At 41.3% G+C, this 16028-nt stretch overlaps 2 protein-coding genes across 5 annotated transcripts in view; one reads left to right on the top strand and one right to left on the bottom strand.

Annotated features, from left to right (window-relative positions):
* Positions 1-1024: 1024 nt before the first annotated feature.
* Positions 1025-16028, bottom strand: part of LOC106807968 (ubiquitin-associated protein 1-like) — a 21458-nt gene continuing 6454 nt past the window's right edge. Inside the window, exons 1-9 of one of the 3 annotated variants that reach the window (XM_014810493.1) lie at positions 10837-11003; positions 5885-5952; positions 5383-5439; positions 5161-5250; positions 3835-4710; positions 3500-3607; positions 2849-2998; positions 2379-2480; positions 1025-2029 (exon numbers count right to left, since the gene is read on the bottom strand). In XM_014810493.1, coding sequence (XP_014665979.1) covers positions 1898-2029; positions 2379-2480; positions 2849-2998; positions 3500-3607; positions 3835-4710; positions 5161-5250; positions 5383-5439; positions 5885-5952; positions 10837-10876 — 1623 coding nt within the window. In that variant the 5' untranslated portion in view covers positions 10877-11003 and the 3' untranslated portion in view covers positions 1025-1897. Of the gene's footprint in view, positions 2030-2378; positions 2481-2848; positions 2999-3499; positions 3608-3834; positions 4711-5160; positions 5251-5382; positions 5440-5884; positions 5953-10733; positions 10812-10836; positions 11004-16028 lie in introns of those variants that run through there. The other 2 variants (XM_014810495.1, XM_014810494.1) reach the window with 2 other exon arrangements.
* LOC106807970 (COMM domain-containing protein 1-like) overlaps positions 11076-16028 on the top strand; it is an 11975-nt gene continuing 7022 nt past the window's right edge. The window contains exons 1-3 of one of the 2 annotated variants that reach the window (XM_014810498.1): positions 11076-11164; positions 14020-14200; positions 14531-14664. In XM_014810498.1, coding sequence (XP_014665984.1) covers positions 14027-14200; positions 14531-14664 — 308 coding nt within the window. In that variant the 5' untranslated portion in view covers positions 11076-11164; positions 14020-14026. Of the gene's footprint in view, positions 11165-11188; positions 11278-14019; positions 14201-14530; positions 14665-16028 lie in introns of those variants that run through there. The other variant, XM_014810497.1, reaches the window with a different exon arrangement.

A 16028-nucleotide genomic window follows, 5' to 3' on the forward strand; every position in this document is an offset into this window, starting at 1 on the left:
GAATTTTGTGTAGATGCTATTGTTATTACCATAAAACATCTGCATAGTTAATTTTTGTTTATACCCCTTTCTTGAAGGGTTTACTGATTGAAACTTAGTATGGATCTCTTTTTAATATACACGAACAACAGTAATGTCAGTGCAATATTACTGAGTTTTTTTAGTGTCGATTTATTGTTGTGCGTTTGTATCATAATTGTCTAAAATCGAAGTGAGACATTGTGTGAGTCCGTTAAGTAGACCTTGTGTTGAAACTTGAAAGTTATTGCAGATTAGGAACGTCATATTATGTCCGTGATGGGCCCGTTCTATTGCAACATTTGCATTTGTGCAGTCAGTCGTCTTCTTTTCTGAATCCACTTAAAGATGATAAGTTAGTTTAATTAGTTCTCATGGTGCCTGCAACATGGGCATGCGGGTTCACTGCATTTTACCAAACCTGTGTAACATTTCAAGCATTTCGTTTCATCTTTGCACTATATAAAAATAGAACGCAAAATTTAGCTGAGGCGTCACGACTTGGGCCTACAGATGTATGTTTGTTATTTATAACCAGATGCATTATGTTGCACAATTATGGCAATATTGTGTTTTATATTTCACACTTCCTCCTTGTCCTCCTCTTCTGTTTCGTTTGACTTGCTCTCAACTATTGAATTTCACTTTGTCCGTAGTCCAAATATGACATTTCCATTAATACCTATATACAAGTATCTGTGCTGCCTATAGACACGTGGATGAACTTGGGTGCAAAATATCATTTAATATAAATTTCACTCAGACTCTTGATTCAGTGCATGAGTTACAAGTATTGCTGATTCTGCTGAATTAAGGAGCTGGGATTCCCCCAACACTTCCATGTGTCTCTGAATATGCAGCTTCTATCTATAGTTGTATATGTGTACCATTATCAGATATGCAGAAGCTCGTTGTCAGACACATCATAAGCCGCTATGACATCATAATTCTAAAATGTCATAACCTTGACATCTCGTGCAAAAATGAGGACAATAAGATGTTGTAGTCATATCTATTCATGTTTTGGAAGTGGGTCCTTGGTGTTTATTTTCAAGAGAATTTTGCACCATCCCCTACATAACTTTTCAAAACTTGTTTGAAAGATTTGAAAAGAAGAGTATGTCAAGTTCATACAGTATTGATGTGTTAAATAACCGATTGGGCAGCGAATAAATTATCATAGCCCGTTCCCCTTTTTCACATTTTCTAGATATAATTATTCATGTGGATGAACTTATTCTACAGTTCTACATTTTCTGGTGACATGACATTGTGGCATATTATCTGTATGCAAAAATAAAATATACTAGTGTAAACACAAGTATTTCTTTTACATTATTTAAGAGTACGAGTCAATATAACAATTATCGTAGTATACATATTAAAGATGATATTTTTTACAACCACTCTCCCCCAAAAAAATTCAATAGCATACTTGGTGAATATTTTCTGAGTGCACAAGCCTAGTGCCATATTCATGAGTTCATTCTGATTTTGCATGCCTATACAACTTTTAGATGCAAGTACTAGACTAAACTCGATATGTATCATCATCAGCCGTAGCAGCAGCAGCAGCATCATCATCATCATCATCATCATCATCGGCTTGATGTTGGACAAAGGCCTATTTTCACCTCAAATCATTTGTGTAGCAGGAAAAGCTCCAATAAAGCCAACATCACAATAATGCTTGATCGTATTTAGCAATTCAATAATAAAATGTATCAAACCTCTAGATCTGTACCAGATAAAATAAAATCACAAATTGGCATGATCATGAGATTCTACTAGCTATTGTACAGCCTGTACTTGTCTAGGATTAATCATTAACCATGAGCCAAGGTTTTACCTCATGTTCATTAGCTATCATGACAGAAAACTAAGATGTGGAGCACAGGTGATCAAGGGCCTTGTCTCTATCAAGGTTGAATTTTATTAAGGCTTCACGGACAGCTGACGGCTGGAAACCAAGGTCCAAGCACTGTCTTCTCAGTTTCAGAAAATCAGCAGCCTGTAAGCAAGCATGCAAATGAACTAATTCAAATAACATGCATTAATGATGTGTCATCAAACATTCATGTAACAAAATACAGTTTTCTTTTCTCTAATACATCAATGGCAATGTATCCATCTTTTCTACATGGAAACTGTTAATAAAAAGTAAGTTGCCAGATCTGCAGCTCACCATGGCATGCTAAAATTAATCATTTTAGTAAAGAAGGCAATACTAGCTTTGCCCTAATAATTCCAATTTCAAAACCATTTCAAAACGTAATAGTTTAACACAGAAGCACTTCATACAACCGGGAATGAATAATAATAAATCTACTATAATCTCCTCAAGTATGGCCAGTACTCACCTTCTTATTGTCCTGATTGAATATGTGAAGAGCATCCTCGGCATCCAAACTGCAGTGCCCCTCCTCTGTTAACGCATCGACCAGACACAGGTGGTCAACAACCTTAAATTTGCATTGCACAAACATAAAAGAATGAGATCATGTATGAAAAATTGCCTTTCATAGTCTTTTTTCCTTCACAAGCATGACATTTTTTTTGGTAGCTGACACACACTTGTGACATATCATGTGCCCCCTTTCAAGTTATTCTTACACCTTTTCTCCCCTTTTACAATTAATGCACACTCTCCTTATTATGGTAACCAAGCCTTCTTTTTCCACTCCCACCTAAAACCAAATTAGCAACACCTCTGCACTTTACCGAAATCATATCCCTCCTACTTGCCTCTACATGTTGACTAATTAATGAATTTCCTGCATAATCACCGTTCCAACGTTAAAAGAAATCAAATGTTAGAGCTTCTCATCACCTTTTTGTCATCCGTGCCTAGTGCTTTGACAGCCCTAGCGGTCCGTGCGTGGGGGAAACCCATGCCAGTGAGCTGCATCACCAGTGACTGTGCCTCACTACTTAGCTCATTATAGGGGTTTGGTTCCTCTGACAGTGCAAGTTGTTTTACCTGGATATAGTGAGAGAACATTTAGCACATGTTTGACATTTAACTCTAAATCAATCGGAAATCGGTTGATTGTAGAAATTAGAGTGAAAGACCCATCTCCATTGCAAATGCCATTCCTATCATCCCTATCCCCATCATTACTCATCTGACATCGTAGACCTATCAAACCGATGCAAGGAAATTAACTTTACAAATTTAATCACGTAACTCTTATCTGACCCCTTGTGATCCATGTGATCAGCGGCCAAGCATAGCTATGACATTAAACAAAAAGCTAAAAATAACACCATGCTTAAACCACCGTAGGGACAGAATCTCCGTGTGCAATCTCATGATCACCTGATAAAACCTGAAGCAATTTATAGAGGGCATTAGACATCATGGACTACTCAGATAATTTATTATCATGGATACTGAATATTTAACTGGTGGGAGAAACCACTGCAACTGTAGCTTACTCTAATTGCATCAATTTTGCATGTGCCAAGTAATGCTACCTACCATGGTTTCAGACTCAGACAGAGATGGGAGTCTATTGGATGTTTCACTGCACCTTCTGCCATCCTGGCTGTTGGGAATTGGTGGAAGCTGTCGATACGGACTCCACATCTAGTAGAACAGAGATTTTAAGAGGGGCATATAACAATGGCTAAAAATGGCTAACAAACAATCATTATTATGGTTAACAACTTGTAACGTGTGCAATTCGAAAATATAGCAAACATGCACATTATTACATATTACAACACATTATAAACAAACAAGGTGAACACACTAGGTGATTTCATGAGTTTATACATTGTCGAAGGATAGGTAGAACGTGCAGCAAAACTTACGTTGGATGCTCTTGGTGGTGGAGACTTGGATTTAGACCTAATCCTCGTTGAGACGGGAGCTAGGTCATCTTCTATCGAGATGTCTGGTGTGCTTTTACTGCAACGCCTGATTGAGTTCTGGCTATCGTCACATGGAGGCTGGCCAAAGCTTGAGGGCCAGTCTCCCATATACCGCGAATACTGGCCAGTTTGACTGTATGTGTTTGCAGTGTCGGCATAGCTGTACGTCTGTGCAGCACTGCTGGGTATAGGCGGAATAGTCTGCTGTATGGGAAAGAACTGGCGAGGAACATAGACGTCACTGTACATTGACACTGTAGGTGCTTGAGACACAGCAGCCGCCTGATTTCCAGCTGGGTAAGCTTGGCCATAGTTGCCTGTCTGGTAGCCCGATAACTGTGCATCGGTTGGAGGTCCCGGACCCTGCAGCACATTTTTCAACTCTTCCAGATCGTTTATGGTCTTTAACTCCACGCTATCGAAGGGATCGGTGTTATTTTCAAAGTCCTCTAAATTGATCGTATGCTTCGTTTCCACTGATGACGCCTGGTTGTCGGGTTGCTTCGCAGCTGCTTGTATTGGTTGCAACATGCCTTCACAGACTCCTCCCACCGAGGGTTTAGCGGCAGCCGGAAGACTCGTGCTGCTCTCTATGCCCATACGCGGCTGAGCAAAACCAGATAAGCCAGTGACGGTTCCTCCAGTAGCACCACTAGCAGCTGACACCTCATCTGTGTACATGTCACCACCGGGAGGGTCTCTGTCGACAGCCACAACGTCGGACCGGTCATTGCCACTGCCCTCCCCACTTGACTCACCCTGGTCACTCTCACTGCTGCCAGACTGTCTGGAAAACGCCTCGACTTCTGCTGCTACCTGCATCAGGAAGAACAGCCACTCTATATTGTTATGTCTCCGTCGTAAGAACAATAACATTCATTGTATAGGTTTAATGCTGGTTTAATAACTCAAACAACAGGTTACAACTTAAACACAGCATCACAGCCAGCGAGGCTGGAGTTGCCATAAACGTCTACGCGTAGCTCGCGCTGCTAGCAAGTGCCAGCACAAAGAACCGTTACGCACACCTGCTGCGTTGTCGAATGACCTACCGACTCGAAGCCATTTATGCAGACAGCTTGTGCCGTGAAAACAACTTAATAACATAGCGTGATTTGTATCATATATAATATTCAATCTACACAGCAAAAGAAGTTGGACATTTTGTATGTTATGTGTCGCAACGAGTGTATATGGGGTTTTGCATAATAATAGTGTTATTAAAGGTTCCAGCAAACTGAAACTGGGGGCATTAAAAATCCATACCTGTTGAGCTCTGGCTTGGGCCATTGCCTCTTTTGCTGCCCTTTGGCCCTCTGCCCATGCTACTACCTTCTCCTCTAAACTAAAATCATACTGCAAAAAATTCAAAATATCACTATGAGTCATCAACGCATACACTCAATCTACGTGTTCATTCAAAATATATAAAATCTTATATATATTATTATTCTTAACTTCTTATTTATTTCTAATATATGAACTCACATCAATGTTGAGAATTTCACTTGGGTTCCACTGGTGATAGCTAATGGGCAGAGTTATCTACAAATTGAAAAGTAAAAGAAAAATTATATTGTCTCACACACTTTAGAAAGTTTATAATATGTGATTACTGTACAAATAACTATTTACAGTTCACGACATGTAAAAATTTAAAATAAAGTTAGTGAAATTGTATCACTATTAACAACTATATGGGTAAATCCCTAGATACAGTTGGAGGGAGAGAAAATCTGTGGGAGCATGTACATGGGTTCGTGCATGCATGGGTGTGTGCATGCATGCGTAGAGGCCCATGAATGTGTGGGTTGTGTCTGTATATAGTCTGTGTGTCTGTACTTGTATGTGAATCTGTGCGCGTGTGCATAGTATGATGTAATGGAACAAATACCACATGTGTTGCTCACAGAAAATATGAACCAGAGGAGGCTCTCTAATCACTGTGAAATGATTTAACTGTACTGCCATAAAATACAGATCTATATACCTTTGATGGACAGATAAATTTATCTCCAATCTTGAATGGAACACCTTCCAGGTATGACATTGAAGACACTAGAACAAATATAAATGCATCATTAGAATATTTACTGCTATTCACATTAACTATATTGTACATTAAAATTAATAGCAATATACAAATATAGCCTGACCAGACTCTACAAGAGATTTACTAATACAAGATTATAAACTGTCAATTCCAATAACGTTTAGCACTCTTTTTCTTCGTTACACTTACAGTCTCCTGAACCACAGACACGCAACACAAGATCTGGCCATATATATGTTTGCACTATCAGTATTCCGTATGGGTCACAATATTCAATAATTAATTTTATGGCAGGACGACACGTTAGGGTACGTTAGTATAGCTGAGAGGGTCTATGTCCCCCGGGGTACTGCCGGAACGTACCCTGGGTATGGTCCGGTATACCGAAACGTACCCTGGTACTATCTAATATGCTGGACCGGACCTCGCCTACTCCACTAACGAGTCTAGGGAGTCGCCTACGCCTACTCCCTAACCCTAACCCTAACCCTAACCCTAACCCTAATCCTAACCCTAATCCTAACCCTAACCATATCAAATAGTGACCAGGGTACGTTCCGGTATACCGGACCGTACCCAGGGTACATTCCGGCAGTACCCTGGGGGACATAGACCCTATGAGCGTTAGTATACTGTATAGTAATTACGACCACAGGTACTTGGAGCGTTTCAATACAATATATAGCTAAATAAATACGAAATCTATTTACTACCAAAGTCTCAATGTTTCGCTACTCTCTTTCACCTATTATTGCCGACAATTTCCTGTAAATGCCGTCCAAATGTTCATCTGCAACACACGCTGGCTGCTGCACGCGAGTTTTTAAAACGTAGGATGGCGACTGAAGATTGATAAATTATTCATGACATCACACATGGTTCGCGTTTCTGATTCGTTGCCGGTCGCTTAGATTTGTTTAGAATTAGAGTTAGTGTTAGGGTTAGAGTTGGGTTATGTTAGGCAAGGCTCGACACTAACTTTTTTTTTCCACGTGGCGACCGGATCGGGCCACCAAATCAATTGATTTTCAATTTTGGTGGCCGCGCCAGAAAATGAAATCTGGTGGCCCGAAAAAAAACAAAGAAAACATAAATCTTTATTTCATATTGTATATTATTTGGAAAATTGGCGCCGTCTGATGCACTTGCACAAGCTCTTTAAACAAATCCCACACAATGGCACACACTGACATTGATGATTGAGGCCATACATTTGAATTATCCATTCCACGGCCATCAAATTTTCACCAGAATCTTGCGTGCATACCATTTTCTACTTTCATCCATTATTTATCTAAACAACCGCGCGTGCACATCGCTATCGATCAGTTCAGACGTTCAAGAAAGATCAAGTCACAGAGCATGCAAAATACTTAAAACAAGTAACTGTAATAAACACAACATCACTTGTCTTTTCATCGTTAACATAAAACAATATACATTATAATCTCATGAAAGTTAAAATGTCTGGCAGGCTTTGAACAGGGAAAAATAAAATATTGCAGTATTTAATAAGATAAAGTAGAACCAATAATTATATCAACAAAGTCTACGTTAGCCTGGGTACGATGCATTTAAAAAGAAAAGCAGCCATGTCTAGTTCAATATTTCGTTGCGTAAAGAGACAGGAGGAAATGCATAAATAACTAATAACAAAGCACTGAATATTACAACTTCGGATTAAAATACTGTCATCTTCATAGGAATATGGTTCAGTTATTCTACTCTGCGAACTTTCGAACGCTGGCACGTTTCGCCTTCGGGATCGCGAAACAGTGAGCCACCAGTGAGGCTCATAAGCAATCAGAGGGGTGACCATGACGTCCCGTATTTTGCGCCATTGTTCCCGCGTCCCGTACCGACCTTCCCGGGACGATGTGTGGTTCCCGCTATTTTTTAACATTTTGAACCAAACTGACATCAAAAAAGGCAAGAGAATACTTCATCATTTTCTTTATTATGACTTTATTTATCATTCATTTTATCATTTCTTTCATTTTCATTTCATTTCATATCATTTACTCCATTTTATTCATTTTATCATTCACGTTTATTCATCATTTTAGTTTAGCCTTCGAAAGCTCTCATCGCTCGCGTTCATTTTTCACACGCCCTCCAAGTACACTGCCAGACAGGTCGCGTATTGTCTAGACACATTGTCGCGGTTTATGATTTCGATACAACTGTAATCACATGTGTGCTGACGCTTTCGCCAAATTGCTATGTACCGTGTGCCCTCGCTCGCGAATGCTTGCCTCTCTTTTGATGAGATTAGCCGTAAGAAAAATTATTTTTATCACATAGGAACACGTTTGCAAATTGCTTAGTGGCCCGAATCGGGCACAAATTTCAACTTTTGGAAATTTTGGTGGCCCGCACATCAAGTTTTGGTGCGCGCCCGCGCGCCCCGGGCCACCGCTTAGCCCAGATCGAAGCCTGTTGTAGGGATAGGGTTAGGGTTATGGTCTACGGCGTTCTCGGGTTAGCGGGTTAGGGTTAAGGATCATGGTTATGCGCTATTCATGCCGAGCAGTCGGCGCGCAAGCGTGGTATGCGTCGCTTTCCCACACCATAGATTAATCTTTGGGTACTTATGACACGCGTATATAAGATAGCGCGGCCCGTAAGTTGGTCCTTCAGAGTTAGGTGTTAGCGTTGGGGTTGATTGCGTTAGGGTATTGCGGTTGATGTTAGGTTAGTTAGGTTAGGCGATATGGTTTTGGGGCTCGTGAGTCACCAACGCGATGCGTCCAATAACGTCTGTTACCAAGCCCTGCTATAAACAGCTCACTCAGCAGTAAATAGCGTTGCCAAGCGAAAATTCTGCTCTACGCCACACACCAAGTGCGGTCTTCTAGCTGATAACACAGTGGTCGTTGAGTAAAGTGAATTATAATTACTTCGCACAAATCAGAAACGCGAACGATGTGTGATGTCATGAATATTTATCAATCTTCAGTATCGCCATCTACGTTTTAAAACTCGCTTGCCGCCATGCCTAGCTGCTGCTCACAATGACAACCATGTGCCGTGGCTTTTTTTGCACGATGTGCAACTCTCTTATTCACAGGCACTATGAGATATGTCTCCAATTAAAAAATTTTAATGGATATAATAAACATGAATGTACCAGATCTTACATGTATTCCTCTACTCTACTTTCGCCTATAATCACCTGTAAATGCGCAGTCAAATGCTCATTCCTTGCAACACGCAAGCTCACACCGCCTTAACCGCCTTAATTTTTTTCATTGAGACGTTTCCAAGTGACTGGTCTCTTAGCTCTTATTCATGGTTGTTTGTGACAGCGCGGGCGTGCGCCGTACTTGTGTGTTTGCAGATGAGCATTTGACCGCATGTGGTACAGATGATTAGGCGAAATAGAGTATGAGACACATTTAGACTTGGTACATTTTCGCTGTGTTATTACCATTCAATTTGTTTCATTTGAGACGTTCCAAGTTACCTGTGCTCTTAGTCTTTTCATAGTTGTTGTGCACACTCGGTTCGTGCGAGACGTACTTGTGCTGTTGCAGAATGGATTCTTTGACCGGCATTTACAGGTGAATTAGTTAGGCGAAATAGAGTAGAGAAACATTAAGACTCTGGTACACCTTTCGTTGTTTTATTTACCATTTAATTTCTTTTCATTGAGACGTTCAACGTGCCTGTGCTCTATAGTCTTATTCTGTTGTTTGTCACAGCGCGGTGCGTTGCGGCTCCGTACTGTGTGTGTGGGGGTGCAGACAGATGAGCATTTGCCGCGCATTTACAGGTGATTATAGCGCGAAATAGAGTAGAGAACAATTAAACTTTGGTACATTTCGTGTTTATTACCATTAGATTTGTTTCATTGACGACGTTCCAAGTAACCTGTCTCTTGTAGTCTCTTTTCATGTTGTTTGTGACAGCACGGCGCGTGCGGCCGTACTTGTGTGCTCTCGCGGATGAGCATTTGACCGTGATTTACAGCGTGATTATAGGCGAAATAGAGTAGGAGAAACACAGTAAGACTTTGGTACATTGCAGTGTTTATTTACCATTAGTATTTTTTTTCATTGAGACGTTACCAAGTGCCTGGCTCTTAGTTTATGCATTGTTGTTTGTGCACGAGGCGGCTGCGTGCGGCGTACTTGTGTTGCAGAGGATATTTTGCATTCCTCCTGTAGCACCGTCTCCCCTTCCTGCCTTTTCACGTTCGTGTTCCTCCTCTTCCCCACCCGCCTCGCGCTTCGCTTCCCGCCCCGGGCCTCCCCTCATGCATAGCCCGCGCCCTTTCTCTCTCCCCACACCGACCGGCCATTTACAGGTGATTTATAGGCGAAATAGAGTACGAGAAACCATTAAGACTGTTGTACCATTTCGTGTTCTATTACCATTAACTGTTGTTTCATGAGAGCCGTTCCAAGCTACCTGATGCCCTGGATTCTTAGTCTTATTCATGTTTGTTTGTGGGCACAGCGCGGTGCCGTGCGGCCGTACTTGTGTTGCGCAGATGGCATTTGACCGAGCAGTTTCAGGTATATAGGCGAAATAGAGTAGAGGAACATTAAGACTTTGGTACATTTCGCCGCCATTTCGTGTTTATTTACCATTAATTTTTTTCATTGAGACGTTCCAAGTGCCTGTGCTCTTAGTCTTATTCATGTTGTTTGTGCACAGCGCGGGCGTGCGGCGTACTTGTGTTGCAGATGAGCATTTGACCAGCATTTACAGGTGATTTTAGGGGAAATAGAGTAGAGAAACATTAAGACTTTGGTAGTAAATACATTTCGTGTTTATTTACCTTTTTTTTATTGAGACGTTCCAAGTGCAGGCTCAGGCTGTGGTAACTATAAGTATATGTTATAAGTAGTATAACTACGCAGACGTTTAGTTTCGCCACTTACAGCTCTGCAGGCTGGATGACTGTTCCGTTGTGAAGTCCATTATACGCTTACAGAATGCGTGAAAAGAGGGAAAGGGTTGTATAACTATAATTGAGACTAAGCATATAAATGAAATTCACAGAAATCAATATTTACAACACAGACTGAACATAACACTTTCAGTAACCTGCTTGCGGTTGGATGGTGCTGCCTCTGGCGAATGAAGCGGGCAACTATTTAATCGGTTCAAAGCAATTTGTGGTTACTGTAGTGCAGTAAACAACTGCTCTACTTCAAGAAAGAGAACACCAGATTTGTCGTTTTCCTAGTTTTTCACAGAGCATGATAGGTACCCAGATACACTGGGTTGTATGTGAAAGTTGGTCAAAATTTCAATACCCATTTTATTCGATAGATGGCGCCTCTGGGCTGCTATGTATTGTGTAGATACAAGATCATCATGTATGTGGTCCACTAATTTTTATACTAAAATATATTACTAGTATTATTAGCTATAACCATGTAATTTGTGTAAATGTTTGTCTTCAAACTCCCTTAATCCTTCACTAACTCCCTTAGCCTTTGCCAGACTTTGGTACTGTCGTACCAAAACTTGGAATCTGCACAATCTCGAGATTGTGCAATGAATGAATGATTGTGCTGCCCAAACTGCGGATTCCCTAGTTTGGCTGACCAATCTCAAGATTGGGCAAACTGAAAACAGTCGGTGATTCAACAACCGCTCATAGCGAGTGTGTGGTGTGCGTGGTGCAAACTATAGGAAGAAATTTATCTCATATTTATCCAATTATTTATTATAATCATTTAATATTTATACAAAGGTGCTAAACACATTGAGGAAAGAAGGTATACGACCTTATAATTATATAGTTATGATATAACATTTGAAATCCTAATAATCATATGTTTGTGCAAGCTCTGTTTACCTCTGTTTGCCCAATCTCAAGATTGGTTGCCCAAACTGCGGATGCGCTGAAATTCCAAGTTTGTGCAAGATTCCAAGTTTGCGCACAACAGTACCACTCTGAAACTCGTAAAAACGCACTGCCTAGTTAGGCTAGTACAGTACTACTACTAGTACTACTAGTACTAGTACTACTACTAGTACTAGTACTACTACTAGTACTAGTACTAGTAGTAGTAGTACTGTACTAGCCTAACTAGGCAGTGCGTTTTTACGAGTTTCAGAGTGGTACCAAAGTACTAAGTACTAGTACTACTAGTAGTAGTACTATTAGTTTGTCCAATATCACTGCTGGTTACGGCGCAAATCCACTTTAGGCACCTTAGGTATCACGAAGTGATGCACAGATTTCTGTGTATCATCAACTGATGCAGAGACTTTCCGTATATCAAGGAATGATGCAAAAACCCTAACCCTAACCCTAAGTCATAAAGTATAACCTTAGCTTAGGATTAGTTATCACGAAGTGTGTTAGGGTTAGGCTTATGGTTAGGGTTAGGGTTTTTGCATCATTCCTTGATATACGGAAAGTATGTGCATCAGTTGATGATACACAGAAATCTGTGCATCACTTCGTGATACCTAAGGTGCCTAAAGTGGATTTGCACCGCTGGTTACTTAGCTCCAAGAAATGGGATTGCTAGGGTTAGAATACCGACTAATGTGTATATTGACGTTAGTCACACAGCCTGGTCGTGTTACTGGTTACTAAGAAATGTCTAATTGAAATCCGCAGTCCAAGAAATCAGTTGACTGAGTTGTTTACAGTTTCAAACCGCTGCCGGCGAAGTGGGTGTGATACAGATTTACAGTGCACCGGACATTTTCGCACACATGCTCGGCCGTACGCAATGCTATCATCAGTGATTTCGTAAACACGGACGCTCGTGATAAGGAACTTTTTGTCAGGGCTGTCCATGTGCGTCCGTGATTTGTACGTGTGTTTTACTCCATTTACATGTTTAGTCCGTGGCCGTGGTTACACCGCTGACACCTCCATTTCATCTGGCGTCCAAAACATACGGGCCGCACAAATGTTTACGTCATCGGCGACTTAACGCTTGACTCCTGGATGACATTTACGGCACGTAAATGAATATCAACAACCGATTTCAAGTCTTGCTTGTAATGTAACCAGCAGTGATATTGGACAAACTAATACGCGTTAGGCTATAAGGTTACATACTTATTAACTACACAAGGTGCCAGTTACTCTAGCATTCGTCAACATTGCATAATCAATGGCCGTGGCTACGCGACCGGTTCCGGACGAGGAGCCGACATCCATCTCACACAGTGATCTTGCGACACGTACACGCATGATTGCGTAACGGTACGCTCTGCTCATTGCCGAGTGTGTGTGTGCGTGAGAGAGAGAGAGAGAGAGAGGGAATGTGTAAGTGTGTGTGTATGCGTGAGAGAGAGAGAGAGAGAGGGAATGTGTAAGTGTGTGTGTATGCGTGAGAGAGAGAGAGAGAGCTAGAGGTGTGTGTGCGTGTGTGTGTGCGCGCGCACGTGTGTGTGTGTGTGTGTGTGAGAGATAGAGAGAGAGAGAGAGAGAGAGAGAGCTAGAGGTGTGTGGGAGAGAGATAGAGCTGTGCGTGTGTGTGAAAGAGAGCGAGAGAGGACGGATGAAAGGATAGATGGCAGTAGTGCATATATTGTATATTTTTGACAATCAGCAGAGCGTCCCGTTGCGCAATCATGCATGTACGCGAGTCGCGCGATCACTGTGTGAGTGGATGTCCGGATGCGTAGCCTGGAGGCTAGGCGACCGGTTCCGGACGTGTAGCCACTGCCTACTATTAGTATTATTAGATACAATCGACACTGAGTGTATATATTGTTCTCAGCGAACAGCTACCCCTGTCTTTGAAAGTATGGTAACAGAAAATGAACAGTTAAAACCAAAAGTGTGCCCCACTACCCGCTATCTTCAGATTCGCGATACGCCGATAGGGGGCCTAATGGAATGTTTCAAACGAATTTCTAGAAATGCCAGTATTGGAGCCCTACAGGCTACCTTTGACTGATTCAATGGTTTTGGGGTGTTTCAGCAATATTCAGCAAAACAATTAGAAAAAAAAGAGAAGAATAGTAGAGGTGGTACCACAGCATATATTATAATTTAATTGTTCCAACCAACTCTGTTACTCTTCTGTAATAATTTAATGGCAAATATATCTAACTAACTTTAGCACGAATTACGATGTTAACAGCAGAGTCATGGCTGACGACAATGAAAACGAATGCTTCCTAGCCATGCTTCATGGAATAGCAAAACAGGACTACTATGGGGAAGAAACTATCACGGATGGAATTATTAAAGACCAGATATATCCACAAATCCCAGACGACGAATTCAGTAGGATATTGTTAAAAGCACGTAACATGTTGAAAGTAAGTTGGGCGAATTTTAACAAGAATGCCAGTGTCCACTTCAAAATATAAAGTCGATTTATATAACTTATAACTAAGTTCATAAGTTAGACCATTCTGGCAGTAGTTAGTTGCGTGACAAAATCTTACATCTTCTAGCTCTGGTTTAAACCATGCATAGCAGATTGCACCGTGACGATATATGTAATCTGGCCTAGTCATTGACCTGTTGGTGTTATGGCAGGGCTAGGCTACGTGATTGGCAATACTATTGCATCGAAATGTGGCCATCCCAATTGTGTAATAAACTTGTGCTTGTATGAATTTTTATTCTGAATGAATGACATTCAGAATATAGCATCAGCTGATATGGATTTTGACCAACTGGACGCATTCCTGGTGTCACAGGCACAGAAGAAGGAAAGAGGAATCACAGATAGCCAGGCACAACTCTATATGAAATTTTGGAAGTCTCATAAGCAAAGGTAGTCTAAATTCATATACTTTACAAATAACTGTTTTTACTGTTCGAAGGGAAATGCTACCTAACATTCATATTTATAACAAACAAGAGCCGCAGAGCGTCTGGGCTCATCTGAGGTCTGTTGCTACGATTATAAACGTAAAATTTCAGTCGTGCGTAGTACCACATTTGTTATTTTGAATGAGATTAGCACGTAAGAAACAATTATTTTTATCACATAGACACTTTGAAATTTTAGTGGCCCGATCGGGCCACCAAATTTCAACTTTTGGAAATTTTGGTGGCCCGACATCAAGTTTTGGTGGCCCCGGGCCACCGGGCCACCGCTAGTGTCGAGCCTTGTGTTAGGGTTAGGGTTAGGGTTAGGGTTCGGGTTAGGGTTAGGGTTAAGGATATGGTTATGCGCTATTCATCCGAGCAGTCTCGCAGCGTGGTATGCGTCGCTTTCCCACACCATAGATTAATTTGGTACTATGACACGCGTATATAAGATAGCCGAGTCGGTTTAGAGTTAGTGTTAGGGTTGGGTTATGGTTAGGGTTGGGTTATGGTTAGGGTTAGGGTTAGGGATATGGTTTTGGGCTCGTGAAGTCACCGATGGTCCAATAACGTGTTACAAGCCTCTATAAACAGTCACTCAGCAGTAAATACGGCCAAGGAAAATTTCCTCGCGAAAAAGTGGGTCTTCTAGTGTAACCACTAGTGGTCTTGAGTAAAGTGAATTATTACTTCGCACAAATCAGAAACGCGAACCATGTGTGATGTCATGAATAATTTATCAATCTTCAGTCGCCATCCTACGGTTTAAAAACTCGCCTGCCGCATGCTAGCTGCTGCACAATGACACATGTGCAGTTGTTTTTTTGCACATGTGCAACTCTCTTATTCACAGGCACTTGGAATGTCTCAATAAAAAAAATTAATGGTAAATAAACATGAAATGTACCAGTCTTAATGTTTCTCTACTCTATTTCGCCTATAATCACCTGTAAATGCCAGTCAAATGCTCATCTGCAACACGCAAGTACACCGCACGCCCGCGCTGTGCACAAACAACATGAATAAGAGACTCTCTTATTCATGTTGTTTGTGCACGCAGCACAGGGCGGGCGTGCGGTGTACTTGTGTGTTGCATATGAGCATTTGACCGGCATTTACAGGTGATTATAGGCGAAATAGAGTAGAGAAACATTAAGACTTTGGTACATTTCGTGTTTATTTACCATTAATTTCTTGTCTCATGAGACGTTCCAGTGCCTGTGCTCTAGTGCTTATCATGTTGTCTGTTGCCAGCAGCGCTGGCCGTGCGCGGGATGGCACCTCACAAAGTACGAAATCTAAAAAGCGACCCGATCCGCGCGGCGA

Source organism: Priapulus caudatus, unplaced genomic scaffold (assembly GCF_000485595.1).
Source record: "Priapulus caudatus unplaced genomic scaffold, Priapulus_caudatus-5.0.1 Scaffold245, whole genome shotgun sequence".
Lineage (NCBI taxonomy): Eukaryota > Metazoa > Priapulida > Priapulimorpha > Priapulimorphida > Priapulidae > Priapulus > Priapulus caudatus.